Source organism: Pavona decussata, unplaced genomic scaffold (assembly GCF_977016875.1).
Source record: "Pavona decussata unplaced genomic scaffold, jaPavDecu1.1 SCAFFOLD_140, whole genome shotgun sequence".
Taxonomy (NCBI): domain Eukaryota; kingdom Metazoa; phylum Cnidaria; class Anthozoa; order Scleractinia; family Agariciidae; genus Pavona; species Pavona decussata.
Genome location: NW_028145553.1, coordinates 2,945,143 through 2,967,286, shown reverse-complemented (window position 1 = coordinate 2,967,286; position 22,144 = coordinate 2,945,143). Strand labels below are relative to the sequence as shown.

General features: G+C 40.7%; 2 protein-coding genes across 2 annotated transcripts in view; both read right to left on the bottom strand.

Annotated features, from left to right (window-relative positions):
* Positions 1-22,144, bottom strand: part of LOC146467025 (uncharacterized) — a 152,563-nt gene that overhangs the window by 33,190 nt on the left and 97,229 nt on the right. Inside the window, exon 11 of the mRNA XM_085126677.1 lies at positions 14,924-15,037. Coding sequence (XP_084982803.1) covers positions 14,924-15,037 — 114 coding nt within the window. The remainder of the gene's footprint in view (positions 1-14,923; positions 15,038-22,144) is intronic.
* LOC146467032 (uncharacterized) lies at positions 1,405-5,634 on the bottom strand. Its single transcript, XM_085126488.1, has 2 exons — positions 3,252-5,634; positions 1,405-2,900 (listed from the first exon to the last, which is right to left on the bottom strand). The coding sequence occupies exons 1-2, from the start codon at positions 5,632-5,634 to the stop codon at positions 1,405-1,407; spliced, it is 3,879 nt and encodes a 1,292-aa protein (XP_084982614.1).

Here is a 22,144-nt window from a genome sequence, read left to right as displayed (position 1 = left end):
ATAAGCTACATGGTGGAACGCCTTGTTGTGTCTAGTTTCCACCCGCCTGCTAGCTGGTACCTATTACCACTGTACACCTGACTTAAGACTGCAGCGTACTGGGAGAAATTTTACCATCTTAATTCAGGTATAATTCGTATGAAAAAAAGAATCAGTTTTTGCAGTAGCAATTTCTAATTAAACATAGTTTGATTGAAGCTTCCTGGACACTAAGTTCCTTTCTAATTTCTTTGACTTTTTCAGCAATCCTAGTTTGTGTAAAACAGATGTAGACTAATTATATTTCAGTTACCACTGTGGCCAAATTACCTTATTAAATCTATTGATAAAACTGAATATTATACAAAAAAGTCTCTTGTTCCTCAAATCTACTCCAGTTCTATGGAAGCAGCCAAGTAGAAAAAACGAAAAAAACACACAAAATTAGCGATGTTTTCTCCAACCAAGTTAGGAATTTGGCAAGTCCTGGACTAGGCAACTATAAATCAATCTAATATATTGCCGTTTTAAGTACAAACGTTTCTCGAGCTAAAAATGTTAAGACACTTTTGTAGTGTAAATAGTTCAAAAGTGTGTAAAGAGTCCAATCTTTATCTAAAATGCATTTGAAATGAACTGTACGGTAAACATTACTCCTTTAATAACGACTTCAAAACAATCGTAATCACATGATACTCAAAATAAACAAGTTTTTACAGTCTCTTGGGCATCCTAGTCTTGTCATTATGATTCTCCATCTCATAATCCATCAAAAATATTGATTACATGCCTGTGTTCAACAGCTATAAAGCAAAAAAAAAAAAAAAAAAAAAAAAAAAACCAAGAAGGCAAATTTGAGTAAAAGCTTAATGCGTCTGCAATAAATACGCACAATAGTGTTGTTAATCATAGAGTTTTTTCCATCTGTTTGTCTTCCCTCTTTGTTTTCCCATTCAACAAATGGTTTAGATATTTTCTAGAGCATCTTGAACATCTCTAAAATAATATGTTAGTCCAATATTCAGATGGAGACTGCGTGGCTTTCAGATTAACCAATCCCCTCCTTCATGCTTTTAAAACCGTGAAAAATTCGCCAAACTGAAAGAAATACTATTTGGCACATCAGTAAGAAACCACGAAAAGAGTACTAATTTTCGAGTGAAAATTTTACAGCGGAGAATCGAAAATTTTCCCATGGTATAAAAGTCTTTAATGGTGACAGAAAAAAGGCACTGATCTCCCCAAACCCAAGTAAATAGGGAAACTGCAACACCTAAGACTTTTTAGAACTTTTGCTTTTTTCCACTTAATGGGAATGTATTAGGTTCCGAAAAGTCAAATCAGCTGCAAATAACTTTAGTAGAAAGCTAGTAAATTCTATTATTTCAAACGTTGATCAATCTACTCACAGAGCAGGTCAGCTACTCAATCTTGTCCGCCCAATTCTAGGGTGACATCATCACCAATGAGTACAAACGGAGCCCAGTAATCCACTGCACTAAACTCGTCAGTTTCTCTCATGGATTTCATGGCTTGGTTTAGAGCTGCACTAGCACTTTCACCTTTCTCTAAGTGCTGATAGAATATTTTCATGAACTTCATCGTGGCCTCGTCATCAATCGCCCACAATGACACCAGAACAGACCGAGCACCAGCACCCAAAAATGCCCGTGCGATGCCAACCACACCCTCCGCCTTAATCTCCCCACGGCCACTATGACAGCAACTCAACACAACTAGTCTTGCTCGCATCTGAACATTCAGTACATCTCTCATTGTTAAAACGAAATCTTTGTTAACAGGAGTCCGTGATGCTGATAAAGGATTGGGTGCTAAAGCAATTTCTCCTGTTGCCATCCGCCCATGTGCTGCAATGTGCACCAAAGCAACCGAGGAGAGTCGTTCCAATACTTCATTTTTCGTTGCTTGCTTTCCAATAAGAGGTGTGGTGTGAAGTATTCGACCAATCATTTGCACCTCTTCTCGTGCGAATGGCAGCTGGTCAAACTTCTTACCCTCAAAAGTAACCTCTTGTATCCAAGGATCACCCACGAGGAGCGCCCCACTCTTACTATGGTAATCAGCGGGAGAATCTGCGATCAATTTTAAGCTCGTCAGTGATGGAATCACACGGACTCTGAAAGATTCGCAGAGGTACTTTGAATCTGAGTCCATGAACGCAGCGAAAGGAACCAAACACAATGGACCCTCAGGGACGAATATTACTTCACTTTCAAGTAACAAATCTTGGATGGGACTAATAAGAGTCTCATATAATAAACTTAAAGCACTATTTGGAAGATTGGAGGATTGGGGATTTTGCCTCTCATCTGGAGGAAAACTCTCATCTGCAAGGTTTTCGTCCCTCGTCATATTTAATGAACGATCCTCACATTCGACAACAGCTCTTACACGAATTTTCTTCCTTGTGGTGTCCAAGAAAGTTTCGGCATCAACTTGACCCTCGGGGATTTGCTTTCTTCTTAACTGAACATCCTTTCCTTTCTGTAAGACCCAGAAAATGACTTCTCGGTGCTCAAGCGCTAAGAAAACTGTAGTAGAAGGAACACTACTAAACTCAGCTATAACTTGTATTGCTGTGTCAGATTCTGCTGGGTATTGTTTGGATGCATAGTTGACCTCCATGAGATCATTCAAAGCCTGTGCACGTCCCTGCTCAGCAGATAAAAGAGCCTCCACAATCTTGCCTTGCTTTAATAACAAACGCCGTAAATGAACGTATGTCCTTTGGTACAAATTGCGCAAGCTCACTTTCCAGTCATCATTAGCTCCAAGATGACGCCTTACGTCATTGAACGTAGCTATACTGTGTTGATAACAGTTTACAGCTTTGGTTAAAAAGCCCATTAATTGAAACTCAGCTCCCAGGTTATGAAAACCTTTGCCAATTAAAATTTTATCTCCCACTTTTTTTGCGATTTCTAGGCAACGTTGATTGTAGTGTATGGTTTTTTCGAAATCTCCGAGCTCTCCATAATCGCTCCCTAGACTACCATTTGCCGTTCCTTCACTTAAGACGTCTCCCACTTTTCTTGCAATTTGTAGTTGTCGTTCATGGTAGTGTATGGCTTTTTCCAAATCTCCGAGAGTCCGATAATCGTTCCCTAGACCGCCATTTGCTTTTCCTTCACTTCGGACGTCTCCAACCTTTCTTGCAATTTCTAGTGCTCGTTTATGGTGGTGTATGGATTTTTCCAAATCTCCTAGGTCTCGATAATCGCCTCCTAGACTACAATTTGCCTCTCCTTCACTTGAGACGTCTCCCACTTTTCTTGCGATTTCCAGTGCTCGTTCATGGTAGTGTATGGCTTTTTCGAAATCTCCGAGTTTGCGATAATCGTTTCCTAGATTACAACTTGCGTTTCCTTCAATTGAGACGTCTCCCAGTTTTCTTCCGATTTCTAGCGCTCGTTCATGGAAGTGTATGGCTTTTTCCAAATCCCCGAGATTGTAATGAACGTTTCCTAGATTACCATTTGCTATTCCTTCACTTGAGACGTCTCCCACTTTTCTTGCGATTTCTAGGGCACGTTCATGGTAGTGTATGGCTTTTTCGGAATCTCCGAGGTTGTGATAATCGTTGCCTAGATTACCACTTTCAATTCCTTCACTTGAGACGTCTCCCACTTTTCTTGCGATTTCTAAGGCTCGTTCATGGTAGTGTATGGCTTTTTCAAAATCTCCAAGGTTGTGATAATCGTTGCCCAGATTACCATTTGCCTTTCGTTCAATTGAGACGTCTCCCAGTTTTCTTGCGATTTCTAGTGCTCGTTCATGGAAGTGTATGGCTTTTTCCAAATCCCCGAGATTGTAATGAACGTTTCCTAGATTACCATTTGCTATTCCTTCACTTGAGACGTCTCCCACTTTTCTTGCGATTTCTAGGGCACGTTCATGGTAGTGTATGGCTTTTTCGGAATCTCCGAGGTTGTGATAATCGTTGCCTAGATGACCACTTTCAATTCCTTCACTTGAGACGTCTCCCACTTTTCTTGCGATTTCTAAGGCTCGTTCATGGTAGTGTATGGCTTTTTCAAAATCTCCAAGGTTGTGATAATCGTTGCCCAGATTACCATTTGCCTTTCGTTCAATTGAGACGTCTCCCAGTTTTCTTGCGATTTCTAGTGCTCGTTCATGGAAGTGTATGGCTTTTTCCAAATCCCCGAGATTGTAATGAACGTTTCCTAGATTACCATTTGCTATTCCTTCACTTGAGACGTCTCCCACTTTTCTTGCGATTTCTAGGGCACGTTCATGGTAGTGTATGGCTTTTTCGGAATCTCCGAGGTTGTGATAATCGTTGCCTAGATGACCACTTTCAATTCCTTCACTTGAGACGTCTCCCACTTTTCTTGCGATTTCTAAGGCTCGTTCATGGTAGTGTATGGCTTTTTCAAAATCTCCAAGGTTGCGATAATCGTCGCCCAGATTACCATTTGCCTTTCGTTCAATTGAGACATCTCCCAGTTTTCTTGCAATTTCTAGTGCTCGTTCATTGTAGTTTATGGCTTTTTCGAAATCTCCGAGTTTGCAATAATCGTTTCCTAGATTAAAACTTGCGTTTCCTTCACTTGAGACGTCTCCCAGTTTTCTTGCGATTTCTAGATCACGTTCATGGTAGTGTATGGCGTTTTCGAAATCTCCGAGGAGGTTGTGATAAACGGTTCCTAGATTACCATTTGCCCTTCCTTCATTTGAGACGTCTCCCAGTTTTCTTGCGATTTCTAGTACTCGTTCATGGTGGTGTATGGCTTTTTCGAAATCTCCGAGGTTGTAATAATCGTTGCCTAGATTATCATTTTCAATTCCTTCACTTGAGACGTCTCCCACTTTCCTTGCGATTTCTAAAGCTCGTTCATGGTAGTGTATGGCTTTTTCGAAATCTCCGAGGTTGTAATAATCGTTGCCTAGATTACCATTTTCAATTCCTTCACTTGAGACGTCTCCCACTTTCCTTGCGATTTCTAGTGCTCGTTCATGGTAGTGTACGGCTTTTTCGAAATCTCCTAAGTTGTGATAATCGTTTCCTAGACTATACGCCTTGCCTTCTCCTGAGACATCTCCCACTTGTCTCGCGATTTCTAGTGCTCGTTCATGGTAGTGTATGGCTTTTTCGAAATCTCCGAGGTTTTGATAATCGTTTCCTAGATTACCATTTGCCTTTCCTTCAATTGAGACGTCTCCCAGTTTTCTTGCGATTTCTAGTGCTCGTTCATGGTAGTGTATGGCTTTTTCGAAATCTCCGAGTTTGCAATAATCGTTTCCTAGATTACAACTTGCGTTTCCTTCAATTGAGACGTCTCCCAGTTTTCTTCCGATTTCTAGCGCTCGTTCATGGAAGTGTATGGCTTTTTTGAAATCTCCGAGGAGGTTGTGATAAACGGTTCCTAGGTTGTCATTTGCCTTTCCTTCATTTGAGACGTCTCCCAGTTTTCTTGCGATTTCTAGTGCTTGTTCATGGTAGTGTACAGCTTTTTCGAAATCTCCTAGGTTGTTTCCTAGATTACCATACGCCTTGCCTTTTCCTAAGACGTCTCCCACTTGTCTTGCGATTTCTAGTGCTCGTTGATGGTAATGTATGGCGTTTTTTAAATTTCCGAGGTTTGCATAATCGTTGCTTGGATTACGTATCATGATTGCTTTTAGATTTTCGGGGATGTTTTTGTCAGAGTTGGAACTCAAGTTGTCGTTTGCATCTCTGCTCGTTTTGACCAAACAGGTGCCTCTTTCCTGTTAAACATAAACATAACCGTTTTTTTTTTTCGAAGATTTTTATTCCTATTATGGACGCTGCTATTTGCACTAGTTTAATAAATGGCAATCGGAAAAGTTATTTGATGATCATTTGTTTTAAACTTTCCGCTGTAAGCGGTCATTGGCTGTCAAATATTACACAACGTGATGCATTTTGAATCTACTTGATGTTCGACTGTAGGGAACGAAAACACTTTTACAACCAAACTCCTAATCAGCTTAATCAACATCGTCATCATTATCGTCATAATCATCATCTTCATTGCTGTCTGATACATGAACAAAACGTGCAAATAAAACAGTGGTTTATCGCGTTTTGTGATGAAAGGAAAAAACAACGATGTATATACATCGCTTTTAAACGGACACAGTCAGCAGATGCACACGCGCAGTAGGTAACATTTCTTAGCTGATTTGCATATCACACTTCATCACAAGTCTCGCGCTAAGAAGCGCATCCTTTGAAAACAAACCTTGTCGAGTCGAAGTATTTGCCAGTCAAAATTATTAAAGTGATTTAATAGACCTAATGTCATATTAGAACACCCATTTTCTTGATACCATGGAGAATTACTGATGGACTTGTCACGTGTCCAGGGAAAGCCAAAACGTCAACGAATACCTCTGAAGTCGAAGAATCATTTAATCGATGTGAAGCAAATTGAGTTCAAATATTAGAGAATATGCCAAGTTAAAAACGTAGCGAGTCGATTTAACTGCAGTGTAGCGAAACGACCGGTAAGCTTTATTTCTGCTTTCAATCATGTATTTTGCTTTTATAATTTCGTTTCTAGAACTTCTCCACTATCTAAATTTAAGAACCAAACCCATGTCATTGCAAGAACGCTTGCTCGACCCGTAGAAAACAAGATTCTACTAGAGGTTGTCCTTGTGTCTTCGTCTGAGCTCCAAACCAACCAGCCATGACGCGAAGTTCGAATCGTTTACGAAGATTCCCTCCGCACGAACCTTTCGCCAGGTTGAGAAAATATGACTTTCCAAATATATATCATGGTGATTTGCTCTCCAATGTTTTTGATTGATTTCTCTCGTTATTTTAGTCAACGCAGGCGATTTCTTCCGCCCGGCGCCTTCACGTTTGCCACCTCTTCTTTTCATGTTCCGTTGGAGACGCGATCCATACCGTTTTTAACCAAACATGATAAAATAATATCATAGAATGGGCAAAAGCATACTCAGAAACAGATTTCCAGTAAAATATTAAAAATCCAATAAAACACTGGGAAGATTGCAGCGGATTTCTAGATGTATTCGACGCGTACTTTTGATTTCACGTTGAGGTAGACGCTTTTCAAACTTACAAAACTAGTGTCCAGGTCAGCGCGGTCACAAAGCTGACTGTGTCACTTTTAACTTTTAATTAATGCTCCCAACCCATGAAAATATCGAACAAGATAACAACAACAAATGTATGGGAGAAAGGGGGTAGGGGATGAAGTGCTCGAGTTGCCAATATTATTGGAATCTTACAAGATGAGACAGGTACAATGTAAGGTGGTTGGGAACGAGAGGACTCACACAATAATAACATTTGTCACACAACAACAACCAGGCTAAAGAGAGGTCCTAATCCTCTCTCTGGAGTCCTAATCCCCAGGCCATGAGAGGTGGTAATCCTCTCCCTCTTTTTCATGAGTCCATCAAGTCCCCAGGCTACAGAGAGGTCCTAATCCTCTCTCTGGGATCCTAATTCCCAGGCCCCCTGGGGACAACCACAACAACAACAAAGGTTTAGCTCATTGTTACCATGATAAGAAGTTCATTGTCACCATGGTAACAAGGATATATGGGGGGCCCATTCTGCCACCAAAACTGACCATGTGAGTCTATGGGGCAAAGGGGCGACCTGTATGGAGCACTTCATCCCCTTCCCACAGTTTATTTACTTCAAACGAGAAACAATTATAAATGTTGTTCTAGGCATGTGAGCTAGCCGATGGGCGGCCATGTCTATTGCAACCAAAAGCGAACAACAAAATATTTGAATTAGCTAATGCTACTAACAGAGTCCAAGTGTTCAAACAGCACTACGCTTGACACTAACAGTAACAGTTTTTACCAATACAGTTGATAACATTATACTTAAAAATTACGCTGCTCACAGAGAGCGAAACAATAACAATAACAATTATAGAATGTCTCAATGAGCAAACACACTGCTCAAGTCCAACAGCACTGGGCTGGATAATTAGAACATTGATTTGTACCAATAAAGATAGAACCAACTACAAAGCGGTATGAATTATGTCTAGCAGTATTTAGTTGATAAAACTATACCTACTTAAAAATTTACACCGCTCACATAGAGCCAACGATAACAGTAACAATATTAATTAGAAAAATGTCTCAATAAGGAAAGACATTGCCCAAGACCAACAGCACTGGGCTTGATAACTATAATACTTTAAACCAGAATGATAGGTAAAGGAACCCTCTACATAACAGTAGGTTTTTTCCAATACAGTAAATGCCATACTTAAATGTTTACAAGGTAAGGCCCTTGGAAAGCCTAAGAGGGTTGGGTGGGTGGGAATTTCTCAAACAGTCTCTGGGAGGTAGAGAACTTGAAATGAACTACAGTGTGAAGATACGGCCGCATGGTCTTTGACTGACATGAAGGAAAAGCATGAATGTGATTGGTCTAGAGCTAACGCGTCACGAGGGGAAAAAGAGAATCTTGTCACGGTGGAATATTGCGTGACAAACAGTTTGTTTCAGAAGGGTAGCTCATCTCAATTCTCTGACCTCCCTTTCATGGTTGTTTGCATTAACTTAAATTTATGTTACTTATAAATTGGCTTTAATGCTCCCAACCCATGAAAATATCGAACAAGATAACAACAACAAATGTATGGGAGAAAGGGGGTAGGGGATGAAGTGCTCGAGTTGCCAATATTATTGGAATCTTACAAGATGAGACAGGTACAATGTAAGGTGGTTGGGAACGAGAGGACTCACACAATAATAACATTTGTCACACAACAACAACCAGGCTAAAGAGAGGTCCTAATCCTCTCTCTGGAGTCCTAATCCCCAGGCCATGAGAGGTGGTAATCCTCTCCCTCTTTTTCATGAGTCCATCAAGTCCCCAGGCTACAGAGAGGTCCTAATCCTCTCTCTGGGATCCTAATTCCCAGGCCCCCTGGGGACAACCACAACAACAACAAAGGTTTAGCTCACTGTTACCATGATAAGAAGTTCATTGTCACCATGGTAACAAGGATATATGGGGGGCCCATTCTGCCACCAAAACTGACCATGTGAGTCTATGGGGCAAAGGGGCGACCTGTATGGAGCACTTCATCCCCAAAAATACACCAAGTGTATTCCCCATAGACGAACAATAAGAAGAAAATAAGCTCATAAAATCAATCTAGAATATACAAGACTGCAAATGGAGTTCGGCCATCGGAAAGTGGCCGACAGAAAACATACATCCACAGGATGTTTCTGTGTTCGAGGATTAAGATAGGTTGATTTGAAAGTTTTTTTTTTTTTTTTTATAATAATAAAAATGTCTGCCTTTAGCAGAAAATTGTTAAGTCAAGAAAGAAACGATTTGAAGTCTTGTACTTGGATCACTAGGATAAGGTAATGTACTAATGCTTAGTGGTAGGAATCCCTCACTAATTTTTGAGAAACTTCAACAAGAAGTGGTTGTGGGCATTTAATACAGCGCTCAAAGCAATCAGAAGACCAACGACCCAGGGTTTTGATGAGCCATGGGGGAAGTCCCACCGATGCAGCAGTTGTAGCCGCACCTATCCTAAAACTATGGCCTGCATATTGAGATGAAGTAAAACCCGATTGGGAAAGAAGCTGCCTTGTTTCTGACGTCAAAGCTTCTTTTGTAAGAGGTTTCCCAGAGACATACATAAAAAGTGGGCCTGGGGTGTGGTGTCTGATAGACATATAGGCCTTCATTGCCTGGACTGGACAGACTGGCTGGTGGGTTTTACCAATTAAAATGGTTTGGCCAGATCTAAACGGATCGGTCTTAGAAATTTTTATATGGACAGACAAGTGATCAGGATTTTCCCAGGAGGGGAGAAAACTTATGTCTTCTGGCGACAAGTGTACTTCAGGGAAAAAATTGCTATTGCAAGTCAACTCCCCAAGGCGAAGAAACCCAAAAAATGCAAGAGTCATTGCTGCCCATATCATGATTGAGTCACAATTAGGGGTGTAGGAGATTGCTAACAGAGAGTGAAAGAGCCTAAGATGTTTGATAGTAATGGGTAACCTAACTCTAGTTAGATTAATACCCTGTGACCGCTTGATTCCTCTACAAACAAGCTGTAGGCGAAGGCATTTGTTAAGATCAAGCTCAAAGCCACGCCGAATATGGAAATGGCGCACAGCTGCCAGATAGCCCTTTATAGATGAGTATTTAAGTGACCTGGCCAGAAAGGCAGCGTACTTGATAAGGATATCTTCGTTAGCTGGTAAACATCGGCCGGAAGTTGGGCGGTAAAGGGAGCAGAAATCCAGAAAGCGTTTTTCAGCAGAGGAATAAGTTTGTTCAGTTGAGGCAGCAATAGACAGATTGAAGTAGTGGTTGATGTCTGCATCTAAATCTCCCAGAGTTCCTGTGGTATGGGACAGGGACTTGGGTCTGCGTGTGGGGCCAGAGTGTGAAACCGCTCCATCTGAAAGCGAGAAAGTGAATCAGCTATTTCATTCCTTTTACCTTCAATGTGGCTGACCTTCAAATAAAAATTATATTTGAGTGTCAGAAGGGTCAAGTGGCGAACCAAGTCCATTACCCTGGGGATACGAGACCTCTTGGAGTTTACAATTTCTACAACAGACTGATTGTCACAGAAAAACAAAATCCGCTTATTGGAGAAGGTGGAGCCCCACAAATGGCAAGCAACCACTAAAGCGAAGAGCTCTTGCCATGCAATGCTAATACCTGGCTGCCCAAGCTGTTGGTGAGCCCTCCACTGACCATGAAACCATTGAGAAGAAAAGATACCCCCAAAACCTATGGAGCCAGAGGCATCTGTAAAGAGCTGCAATGAATCTGAATTGACCCAGGAAGTTGTCAAAAAGAAACTAGCACCATTCCATCCAGAGACAAAAACTTGCCACATATCAAGGTCCTTAAAAAAGCCGGAACTTAACTTGATATGGTGATGGGGTTGAGAAACTCTACGGGTTAACTCAATCATACGCTGTAAAAAAGGCCGTCCAGGGGGGACAACCCTACATGCAAAGTTAAGTGTACCAATGAGAGCCTGCAACTCCTTTAGGGTACAAGACTTCCGACACTTAAAATTATCCAAGGAAGTTTGAATGCGTTCCACTTTGTCAGAAGGAAGGCGGGCTTCCATCCTAACAGAATCCAGAATAATCCCCATAAATTCTAGACATGTGCAGGGTCCCTGAGTTTTGTCTGCAGCAGTTGGGATACACAAGTTCCGAAGGGTAAGTAGCATACTTGTCAAGCACTGTTTACAGCCCTCGCTTGGTGGAAGTGACTCAGAGGCAGGCTCAATAATTAAAAAATCATCGAGAATGTGGCAAACAAAGGAGATGGAACACTTATTAAGCAAGATCCATTCAAGAGCCTCTGAAAGCTGATTAAATAGATAGGGGGCACTTCTTAATCCAAAGGGGAGGACCTTGTCATAGTAATAAGAGCCTTGCCAGTACATACCAAACAACTCATAATCAGAAGGGCGAAGTGGGATAAGGCGGAAGGCAGACTCAATGTCTGTCTTTGCAACGAAATGAACCCTGACCCAAGCGTAAGATTCCCTCAATAGCATTATCAATAGTAATGTACTGCAAGCTGAAGTCCTCTTTGGAAATTGAATAGTTGATGCTGCTAATCCCTGACTTGGGAAAGGAGAGGTGGAAAATTGTACGGAATTTGTTTGAATGCTTCTTAGGAACTAAGCCGATTGGAGAAACCTGGAAATTTGGAAAGGGAGGGGTAGGAAAGGGACCGGCCACACGGCCCAAGGCAACTTCTTTCATTAGATTAGCTGTGACTACATCAGGCTGATCTAATGCTGTTGGTAAGTTTCGGGAAAATCTTGGAACCCGGGCCCCTTTGTATCCAATATCTGCACCATACCTAAGACTGTTACATAAACTCAAGACAAATAAATGTTCTGGGTGGTCAATAAGCACCCTCTCTAGGTTATTGACATTAATAGGAGTGGGTAAGGACCCAGTGAATGCTTCACTTTCTGCGGGAAGGGTTGGAGTGAAGGGTTCCCTTGTGTCCATCCCTTGCAGTGTCTCGATCTTGTTCCCTGGGCTCTCGTAGTTTCCCTGGAAGTTTGGGGCAGTCACGTCCCGGGTGTGCCCCTGCACACTTGTTACAGACATGTTTGAAACTACAGGGGTCCCTCTTGCACCACCCACTACGGTTGAAGTTATGGCAAGTGCCTCTGCGCTCGGCCCCAGTTGAGACACTACTAGTTTGGGGTCCATTTGAAAAAAGAGGATACTCCTCCTTTAGCACAGAAGGTGCCACCGTAAATATCGTAAGCCATAGCTGCTGATCAATTTCCGACCACACACGGGTCTTATGTTGACCAGCTTTTTGGCGGAATTTATAATCATAAATTGCCCATCCTAGACCCTTATGTACACGTGCAGCATACCTAATCAAGCTAAGGTACTGTAATAGCTCTTGGGAACGCAGAGGGAACTTCTGCGTGAAAACGCTCATATACGTCGTGAACGCGGTGGTCCACTGTTCAATTTCTGTGATAGAGGTGGATGTTTTGCCTTTCTTTGAGACTCGAACAACTGAATTGTCAAGGGTGAGCACCAGAGTATCATCCTCATTGAACTCTGCTAGACTTTTTGGAAGGAGCTTTGATAACTCAAAGAACTCACCGGACTGTATATCCTTCACGTATTGCGCAGGGATGTCCTGGAATGGCGCCGCATGTTGACATACATCCGATGGAGTTGCTGTTTGCTGTAATGTGACAGGCTCGATGGCTGGTGTGGCGGGAATGGGATTTGAAGCTGTTTGCGAGGAACTTGGCTGCAAAACCTGAACGGCGGCCAGAGCTGCTTCGTTGGCGAGTTCCCTCGAGGCAGCAGCGATAGACTCCTGAACCAGTTGGCGAATTGTATTTAATTGTCCTTGCGAGAAGGTGGCATCGTTCGCATTTGCGTTGACCACATGGTCTTGGGAATTTACCCCCACGTTGTTTGGTAGATTTGGTTCTCGCAGATTTGCGTTTGAAGCCGTGACTTGGGGACCAGAACCTCTTAGCCGGTTCAAAAGAGTGGCCCTGTTGCCGGTGGAAGCAATCTTCTTTTGTCGGCACAAGTTTCTTAGTTGTTGGACCGAAAAACCGTTCAGAAGTGCGGCATCGGCGACCACATTCCTCTCTTGAACGCGGGACTTTCGACGAAGCGGTGGCATTGTCCTTGTCTGTGTACGTAAACTTGAACGGAAGTTCGTAGTAACAAACCAAAACACACTAAAAACTCCGCTAGAGCGAAGTTCAGACGAGTAATAACGGCAAAAATTCACGATTAGCTACAATTTCTCAAACAGTCTCTGGGAGGTAGAGAACTTGAAATGAACTACAGTGTGAAGATACGGCCGCATGGTCTTTGACTGACATGAAGGAAAAGCATGAATGTGATTGGTCTAGAGCTAACGCGTCACGAGGGGAAAAAGAGAATCTTGTCACGGTGGAATATTGCGTGACAAACAGTTTGTTTCAGAAGGGTAGCTCATCTCAATTCTCTGACCTCCCTTTCATGGTTGTTTGCATTAACTTAAATTTATGTTACTTATAAATTGGCTGTGAAGGAACGCGTTTAAAGAGAAGTTAACATCTGGAGAAGTGTGTTTCAAAGCCACTCTATTGTTAGTTTCCCTTGTTTCTTATATTTTTCTCTTTCTTTAGTTCTTCGTACTCTTCTTGCTTTGTCTCGTGAACCAAAATTCATGTCTTAGAGCTAAAATTATCACTTTATAATGACGGTTAGTGTAATAAAGCGACGAACCCGATATGGAAAATTTTTGTCCCAATTAGCCATTATTGTACAGCCTAGAAAAGTAAAATAATCGGGCTTAATTTGGAATTCTTATGATAGCTATGCATTGAGCACTTGAAATCATCCTTCCGGCTGCATAGCAAATTTGAGTAACGTTTTTTGGAATTTTCAAACCTCACTACCTACGCCGCTTACCACGTCTTGAGTAAATAACGAGAATTTCAGTCAGTTCATTGATAACCTCCCGACAGATCCCAGGGGCACCGAACAGATCGTTTCGGTAAATTATCTGTTCGGAAGGCCCTTAATCCCCTACAATTTTCTAAAGGGAATTTTCACCTCGAACGTTCGTGATATGGGAAATTTAAGGCCTTGTGTTTTCGGATTGATAAAAATGTTGTTTCAGGTACCGAAGAAAGGTCAGCTAAGATTTTCGAAAAGGAAATAAGACCTAAGGTTCGATAAGGTTTTCGGGAAATGGACAAAAATAACCTAGAAATTTCGAAAAGACCGAAGTTCCCCTAGAATGACCGAACAGATAAAAATATTATAGCGCGGCCTGAAATGAACCTACAGAGCTTTAAAAGCAATCCACATAGCCTAAAACTGTGTTTCAAAGGATTGGAGAGAAAACTGTCGTTGGGTGCCCCTGAGATCCAGCAGCTTGGAATATCACCCAGATCATTATCAATAGATTGTGAAGAATCGTTGTGAACTCTATGCACTTGTTAGTCAACGAACTATGACAGGATTTCTTTGTATAGAAGCTGAGAGGTTCATGTAATCCACATTCGATGACACAACCAAAGAAAGTTAGTTTTGCTATAGTGTCTTTTATGACTGGAGTGCAGTCTTTGCGCCATTTTCTCAACCAATGGAAGTCAAACCAAAACCAACAGTGACTTGTTCCTGCAACGTTTGCTTGCACGCATTTGCTTTGAATTCTGCGGATTGGTTCATTGTTCTGTTTAGTATACGTGTTTTGTGGTTCGTCAGTGTACTTTGGTTACGTTGGTTTTTGTTTTGCGACACTCAATCGAAAACCGCTTTAATGTTAGCGTTCTATAAGCATGGGTAATTAAATTGGTTTTGCTAGCTAATAAACACTGAAGAAAACTTTTAAGTTCAACAACAAAAGTTAAAAATTGTTGTTTATCAAACTTACTGTTTGAGTTTCTGACAGATCCTTCGTTGCCTCTTCCCCAGTACCTTGCAGCTTGTTTTGCTCGCTCACCGACCTGCTCTTTAATTCTAACAACTTCTGGTTGTTCTCGTCAATCTTACATTAGTTAAGATTTCTAATACGTGTAAAACAAAGGTTATAAAGGTTTACAAAAAGTTTTTCGGGGAATACCGACAATACGAGAGGTGATTGGCTAGATTAAAATATTTGTTAACTCTGACTCTCAAATTATTACGTATCAGGATCAGTGTACCAAGCTATGTTTCGACCAGACACAGTCGATCACGAGTCAAAAGCCTGAAGAAAGGTTCAAAGGAATGTTCCAATAAGCGGCGACGTAATCAACGAAAAGAGTTAACCTCAGAGAGTGACTTATAAAATGTCAAAATATCAATGCCCTTGTTGCCAGCATTTGGATCGCTGTTGGAGTGCCACTTTTCAAAAGAACGTTTCCTATGATAATTAGTTACACACAAATCGAAACGACGTCACAATCAGCTTGTTTGTCTTAAATAAGTTCATACTTGCCAATAGTCATGTTTCTGTCATTTAAAAGTCGCAGAACAGATAAAAATGGATTTTATCTCGACCAAATAAAAGCTTTTATTTCTCCCTCCCGGGTGCCTTCTCTTTTAGGTTTTTCACAGGGGACAAGGGGTGAGTTGGTTGTGAGACAATGGCACAGGTTCCTCGCTTAAACCTTAGATCTTTACTAAAACAGATCACCATCGTATGATTATCACGAGACTCTCAGGGCAATAACCTTTTCGCAACATCACGAGGCTTTTGGCCAAATGTTCACTGACAGTAAAGATACTTAGCCTCGCTTTCATAGTTAGGCAAAAACCCTTTATAAGAGGGCGTATACATTAGCTCGCCCTCTCAGTCTGCAAGCCTTAAACTTCAGATTTCAGGAAAATCAAGTAATCAACCCACCTCCATTCCTGTCTTCCGCCCGTGTAATTATTGTATTTAATTTTCTAGCTTGCCTTTTTTCTGGCCCTCACCTTTGCTAGAGCTTTTAATACCTTTTTGTCACCTCACCGTTTGGCAGATATTAGTTTAAGTTTTGTACTTTTCAATTAAAGGCGGCCATTAACAATGGCCAAATTTTTATCCAAAAACAAAGTGAGTTTGTGTTATCTTTTTAAGGTTTTTTGAAGCGCTCCAACAAAAAAGCTTGGCTGTTGGCAATCGAAATTGATCTCTTTAAATGTTGCTCGCAACCGCAGAGAGGAGACAGAAATTTATTTTTCTTTTATTTGTTAGTGTACAATGAAGGATACTGCTAATCCCTTATCACACCACCTGATGGCTTCCTCAAACTGATTCATCTGAAAACAAGTACTTGCTCCTAATAAAACAAAATGATATCAGTTTAGCATTTTACGTGACTTATGTTAGATCAGCCAGCATCATGCCTCCACGAATTAGTTATAAAATAAGAAAAGTACTGTGGCAAAACTTTCCCTTTCTTTATGATTTACACACATATTGAAATCACACTTGAACTAACTTTGTCCATCTTTAACCTCTAATTGCATCAAGTGACACTTAAAAAGCATTTTTTAAATTCTTCTAGATTAGATGACAAGTTACAAGGATCTGACTAAAGAATGAATAGCAGACTCGTTTTAAAACTACCGAAAGAATATTACTTTAAATACAAAGCGTGCCTCAGCTAAGCTTTTTTTTTTATTATTGGTTAGAATGACAACGTAAGGCTGTTATAGTTTTCTATTCTGACTCTTACCTGTAACAATCGCTTTGACATAAGACGGTTGTAAATCTGTGGCAGTTTTTGCATCACTCAGTGAATCATGAAAGTTACCTGCGCGAAAATCAATGAAAAGAAACATGTATTGTTGATAAGCGCACAATTAACGTCAATTGCTTTTAATTTTTTGTGGAAATACATCAATCAGTATGACAAACTGTGAAAATCTCCAAACTTCTTACCCAGATTAAAATGTGCTGTTGCTCTGTTGCTGTACAGTTTGGCCTTTAGTTCTTTATCTTTGACGTCCATATTGATTCCTTTTGAGTAAAGCAATATGGCTTTGCTGAACTCTTTCTTTTTGAACTCGTCATTGCCCTGATTCTTGAAGAGCTCTGCTTTTTCTAAAATGAACCACGTTAAAAGACATTTTGCTTTTTTTCTGTATAAAGGTCATATACTAGGTCATATGTTTGTCAACAAAAGTGGCTGACGAAATACCGACTCCCCACCCCCTCCCTCCTAAACAAGAAATAATGACCACTCCCCTAAGAAGTGTTACGTTTTGGATCTCAGACTTTCTAATAAAGCTGTCAAAAGGCGTTGGACCACAAGTAATCATTAGTAAAACTCCTCACCTCTTAAAGTGGTTTCATTATTGTTACCCGGTGATTTCTCAGTGGCAGTTGTGACGTCAGATTCATTTGCATCGTTCTTTTCGGTTGCATTTTGTAGCTTGTTATGTTCATTGACAGCCCGGCCTCTTAATTCCAACAACTTCTGGTTGTTCTTGTCAATCTTACTTAGGTCAAGACTTGTAACACGATAGTTGTAAAAGTTGTCAACAGTCGAGAAAACCGTCAAACTAGTATAGGCAGAATGTCATATTGTTTGCGAAGTTCCTTGTTTGTTCAGGAATTTAAGAAAAAACAGCACCATTAAAATTATTATGAAAAGGTTAAGTACTTATTTTTTGTAATTTGTCTTGCTTGAGGTGGTACAGATAAGTATGAATGAAAGAAAATAAATTGGAACAATATTTTTCGTTAACGTTCTATTGTCCGCAATAAAGGATACGGCTAATCCTTTGTCACACCACATGATGGCTTCCTCAAACTGATTCAGCTGAACACAAGCACTTGCTCCTAACAAAACACAATGATATCCGTTTAGCATTTTACTTGAGTTATGTTAGATCAGCCAGGATCATGCCTCCACGAATTAGTTATAAAATAAGAATAGTACCGTGGCAAAACTTTCCCCTTCTTTATTATTTACACACAAACTGAAAACACACTTGAAATAACTTTGTCCATCTTTAACCTCTAATTGGGTCAAGTAACACTTAAGTGTTTTTTAGATTCTTCCAGATTAGATGACAAGTTACAAGGATTTGAGTTAGAATGATTAGCAGACTCGTTTTAAAACTGCCGAAAGAATATTTTAAATACAAAGCGTGCCTCAGCTAAGCATTTCTTTTATTACTCGTTAACATGACAACGTAAAGCTGTTATAGTTTTCTATTCTGACTCTTACCTGTAACAATTGCTTTGACATAAGACGGTTGTAAGTCTGTAGCAGTTTTTGCATCACTTTGTGAATTATGAAAGTTACCTGCGCGAAATCAATGAAAAGAAACATGCATTGTTGATAAGAGCAACCATTAACTTCAATTGCTGTTTATTTTTTGTGCAAATACATTAATTAGTATGACAAACTGTGAAAATCTCAAAACTTCTTACCTAGATTAAAATGTGCTGTTGCTCTGTTGCTGTACAGTTTGGCCTTTAGTTCTTGATCTTTGACGTCCACATTGATTCCTTTTGTGTAAAGCAATATGGCTTCGCTGAACTCTTTTTTTCTGAACTCGTCATTGCCCTGATTCTTGAAGAGCTCTACTTTTGCTAAAATGAAAGACGTTAAAAGAGATCTTGCATTTTTTTTTCTGAATAAAGGTCGTTCTTATATGTATATATATGTTAATTCCCCTTATTTTTCATTTTAAACATGATGTATTGATCACCGAAAAGCCCCTCTGGGGAGTGTTCAATAAAGTATTATCTTATCTTATCTTATATACTAGGTCAGATAATTGTCAACAAAAGTGGCTTACGAAATACCGACTCCCCACCCCCTCCCTCCCAAATAAGAAGTAATGGCCACTCCACTAAGAAGTGTTGCGGCTTGGGTCTCAAACTTTCCATAAAGCTCTCAAAAGCAGTTGGACCATAATTAATCATTAGTAAAACTCCTCACCTCTAAAAATGGTTTCATTCTTATTATCCAGTGATTTCTCAATAGCAGTTGTGACGTCAGATTCATTTGCATCGTCCTTTCCGCCTGCATTTTGTAGCTTGTTCTGTTCATTGACAGCCCGGCTTCTTAATTTTAACAACATCTGGTTGTTCTTGTCAATCTTACTTAGGTCAAGACTTGTAAGACGATAGTTGTAAAAGTTATCAACAGTCGAGAAAACCGTCAAACTACTATAGGCAGAAGGTCATATTGTTTGCGAAGTTCCTGGTTTGTTTAGAAATTTAAGAAAAAACAGCACCATTAAAATTATTATGAAAAGGCAAAGAACTTATTTTTTGTAATTTGTCTTGCTTGAGGTGGTACAGATAAGTATGAATGAATGAAAGAAAATAAATTTGAACAATATTTTTCGTTAACGTTTTATTGTCTGCAATAAAGGATACTGCTAATCCTTTGTCACACCACATTATGGCTTCCTCAAACTGATTCAGCTGAACACAAGAACTTGTTCCTATAAAAATCATAATAATGTTATTTTTAAATCATTTCTCTTAAAAAGCAGAGGGCTCGTATAATATTACTAACGGACACTTTGAGAATGTAAGGACAAGGCCAAGCTCCTTGTACTCTCCCGAGTAACTTGTTTAGCGCCAAGAAGACAAATTCCCAGATGTCTTTCAAGTCGATACATTAAATTTCTGTAGGTGTCTCTTTTATATACAGTAGTACACACTTGATGATGCCTTACCTAATCCGTTATAAATTCATGTAACGTTACTTTTCAATGAATGTAGCATGACGCCATGTTTAAAATCTGTTCTTTGTCACAGCGAACCACCGCCCCCCGGCGATAAAAAAGAGATGTACATTTTTCTTAGAAATCTTACCTCTCACAATCACCTTTACCAATGATGGCTGTAAGTCATTAGCAACCTTAGCATCATTCAGTGAATCACTATAATTTCCTGAGGAAGAAGAGACACAGTAAAAGAACTGAGAGGAGAGGTATTACCAGGGGGGGGGGGGGGGGGTTACTTGGGTTTCTGTTTTGCTGGGTAAGTGCCGCTGGCCTCTCAGAGCCCCTGCCCCATTATAGTCTATTTTGTGGCCAGTTGTAGACCCCATCTTAGTCACTTTTTGGGAAAATGTAAGTTTTGCGATCCCAGCTAAGTCACTTTCTATTTATGCAACAATGGAAAGTAATGCAAGGTGATTGTTACATTTAATAAATAATAACTTTCAGACCTTTTTAACCGCGACCATTTTGAATCCCTACTTAACAGAATTTCCTTACCCCATAAATCCGAAAATGTGCGACCCCATTCTAGTAACTATTGAAAATGCAACCCCATTCTAGTCAATCCAGTCGTGAAACTGCGATCCCATCCAGCGGCACATCCCCAATAGCCTCTTATAAGGAGGTGCCCCCCCCCCCCCCCCCGGGGGGTATTACATTAATGAGGTTTCAATTTAAAATGCTCTTAAAGCTCTTAGTTAATATAAGCCTCACCAATTTGAAAAACTCTTACCCAAACAAAAGTATGCTTCCGCTCTGCCGCTGTACAATTCGGCCTTCAGTTCTTCATCCTTACAGTTCACTTGAATTCCCTCCGTGTAGAAGTGTACGGCGTTGCTGAGATCTTCCTGTTTGTATCTCTCATTACCTTCATTCTTGTAAACCTCTGCTATGGCTAAAACAAAGAATATTAAAAGAAGTTTCGTGTTTCATTCATCGGCTAACCGTGCGAATTCAACAACTTCGTAAACGTTTGGACATGATAGGGAACCGAGTTGGGGATGTGGGGTTTGGGCAAGCATAGTGAAATCGTCAAATTGTTGTCATTTTTGCTAAAGAAGTCAGGAGGTATGGGAATGGGAGGGAGTTGCTTATTTCCCTCTCCAGAAAAAAAATTTGGAAGTCTGGTTCGCGTAAGGGATTGTGGAATCTGAAAATCTTAAAAAAAAAAAAAAGCGGCGGTTGCAGTCACCTACAAGGAAAACACTTTTAAAGCAAAAGAGATTTAAAAGAAGAATTATGCAAAGAAAACGTCGGTAAAATCTTTTATTGGTTGGCGAAATGTCTTTTCCTCCATCCAAACGATCCCACAACACCTCACTCGTACCAATCTACCAATAGCACTTTGAACAAGGAACACACTCAGCTAAGAGGGTTTACGCTTAATTCCTGGTCGAGTAGGGACTTCAAAAACGCAAAGAGTAGTAATTTTTTTTACGTTACCACTCTAGGTCGAAGGGTGCGTGCAAATAACTTGAGTCATTTTATATAACATGCTGCTTTCTAAAAAATTCTTTTAAGCCAGGTCGACTTATAGTGAGAAAAAAACATAATTCGGTATTTTGGTTGAAAACTTATTTTCTTTAAATGCAAAATAATAATACAAAACCCATCGTTTCGGCTACGGGTAATCCCGAGGGGTCAAGAGAGCTCCATCTTGCCTCGATCGGGTGATCAATCACAGCACAGGATTTGACCCATCTTGCCCGCTCGCGGAGCCAGCCATTTAATAAACTCCTGTACTGCGGGCTATCCAGAAGAGGATAAATAGTCAACTGTAAAAGAAAGCGGCATATTTCTTCTCACCTCTTAAGGTGTCTTCATCAAACTCCGGCGTTTCTTTACCAGCTTGGGTGACGTCACTTTCCTCAGCAGCTTTCGTGACGCAACTTTCTACGACGGCTGGGATAACGTCACTTTCCACACCAACTGGCGTGAACGCACTTTCCTTACCAGCTTGGGTGACGTCACTTTCGTCTGCAGCTTGCGTGACACCACTTTCTACGACAGCTGGGGAAACGTCACTTTCCTCACCACCTGGCGTGAACGCACTTTCCTTACCATCTTGGGTGACGTCACTTTCCTCTGCAGCTTGCGTGTCGCCAATTTCTACGACGGCTGGGATAATGTCACTTTCTACACCAACTGGCATGAACGCACTTTCCTTACCAGCTTGAGTGACGTCACTTTCGTCTGCAGCTTGCGTGACACCACTTTCTACGACAGCTGGGGAAACGTCACTTTCCTCACCACCTGGCGTGAACGCACTTTCCTTACCATCTTGGGTGACGTCACTTTCCTCTGCAGCTTGCGTGCCGCAAATTTCTACGACAGCTGGGATAACGTCACCTTCCACACCAGCTGGCGTGAACGCATTTTCCTTACCAGCTTGCGTGACGTCACTTTCCTCAGCAGCTTGGGTGACGCCACTTTC

Bases quoted from the DNA above. Each gene is read 5' to 3' on its own strand.
- LOC146467032 (XM_085126488.1), bottom strand. From the start codon at position 5,634: ATGATACGTAATCCAAGCAACGATTATGCAAACCTCGGAAATTTAAAA. The intron at 2,901-3,251 runs GTGAAGGAGAGG...AAAAAGTGGGAG, and splicing joins AAAAGTGGGAGACGTCTCAA to ATAAAATTTTAATTGGCAAA.